At 31.0% G+C, this 1,415-nt stretch overlaps 1 protein-coding gene across 1 annotated transcript in view; it reads right to left on the bottom strand.

Moving 5' to 3' along the window:
* LOC119590461 overlaps positions 1–808 on the bottom strand; it is a 17,206-nt gene extending 16,398 nt beyond the window's left edge. The window contains exons 1-2 of the mRNA XM_037939119.1: positions 805–808; positions 546–664 (exon numbers count right to left, since the gene is read on the bottom strand). Coding sequence (XP_037795047.1) covers positions 546–664; positions 805–808 — 123 coding nt within the window. The remainder of the gene's footprint in view (positions 1–545; positions 665–804) is intronic.
* Positions 809–1,415: the final 607 nt, after the last annotated feature.

Below are 1,415 nucleotides of genomic sequence, written 5' to 3'. Positions count from 1 at the left end.
TAAAAGATACTGTATTGAGTGTGACTCATAAACTCCTTAGTTGGAAAGAGTTAAAAGGATATCTAGAGAAAAACACAAAATTGCTGAAAAAAAAAAAGACAAGGTGTAACTTCCAGTCTTCAGGTCACAAAGATTAGGTTGATATATTACTTTATTCATTCATTATTTTTTTCTCTCTAGGTTTGGGTTACTTATAAGTTACATATTCTGATCAAGATCTTTATCACTGTCATTTTAATTAATGTTATCATCATTCCCACAATGATGGAGTCTGGTAGTAATTCATGCATTCTATTACATACATAATAGGATGTATGCTTACTCCGATAATAACAAAGGATCTTTATAATGCTGCTAATATAATTCTTTAACTTCTCCTATGTCTGAAAATATTCATTAAAACAGAAATGCAGTAGCTCATAAATATTTCTCAAGGTTAACACTACTACAAGAAATGGTGATGTGCCTACAAAGAGGATTAACAGGACAGTTCTTCATGTTCCCTTGTATATTAGCCTAATATTATATAATTAAATTATATGTACTGACAGTGATTCCATGTGTAACCAATAATGCAACCAGTGGTGAAGACTGATTTCTTTCATGTAAAAGTTATCCAATTTCACATTATTTAATAATATATTGTGCTCATAAACCTGCTCCACTGTTATACAGATCGGGAACAAGAGCCTCAGTCAAATACATAAAAGGCTGGTTCCTTGTTTAATCATAGATCTATCAGTGTCTTTTCTCTTCAAAACTAATGTTAGGATTCAAAAAAAAATAAAAGGCAGGCAACAATACTCATAATTTTTAATAAACATTTGCATGATTCTAACACATGGCCAAAGGTGACACTGGTGTACAAAAATTGAAAGAGATTTTGCAAAGTAAGATGGCTTAAAACTGGGTATCAATACTATAAATTGACCATAGTACATATGACAAAATTCCTTAATACACAGTACATGGGTTGTTTATGAGTATTAGATCAACACATCATATGCTTTCCACTAGTATTTCACATGCTTTCTAATTTAACAATGTTTCTTGAAAACATCATTACACCTTTCTGCATAATACACAAATATATCTACAGTGATATAACACAGTTCTGAGCTCACAACCATTTAAACATTATTTGAAACAGATCACTGAATACTACATAACACAGTATAAGAGACAAAGTTCAAAATAGTCAGGTGAATGATATTCCTAATGGTGATGCTTCACAATACTTATGTCAATAGTACTAATATTTCAATAATGAATAACAATAGTATAACAATATAGAACACAGATTCTCATAATAAAAGATTTTTAAATTCGTAAATTCTAGATTCACCAATTGAATGCCCTTCTTAACATCAACTGTGGTCCAGCACAGAGACAGGAATTCTGGTCACCTGCATCGC

Source organism: Penaeus monodon, chromosome 27, assembly GCF_015228065.2.
Source record: "Penaeus monodon isolate SGIC_2016 chromosome 27, NSTDA_Pmon_1, whole genome shotgun sequence".
In the NCBI taxonomy this organism is placed as follows: Eukaryota; Metazoa; Arthropoda; class Malacostraca; order Decapoda; family Penaeidae; genus Penaeus; species Penaeus monodon.
Note: the sequence above shows the minus strand (reverse complement) of the source record. Positions and strands in the feature narration are given on the sequence as shown.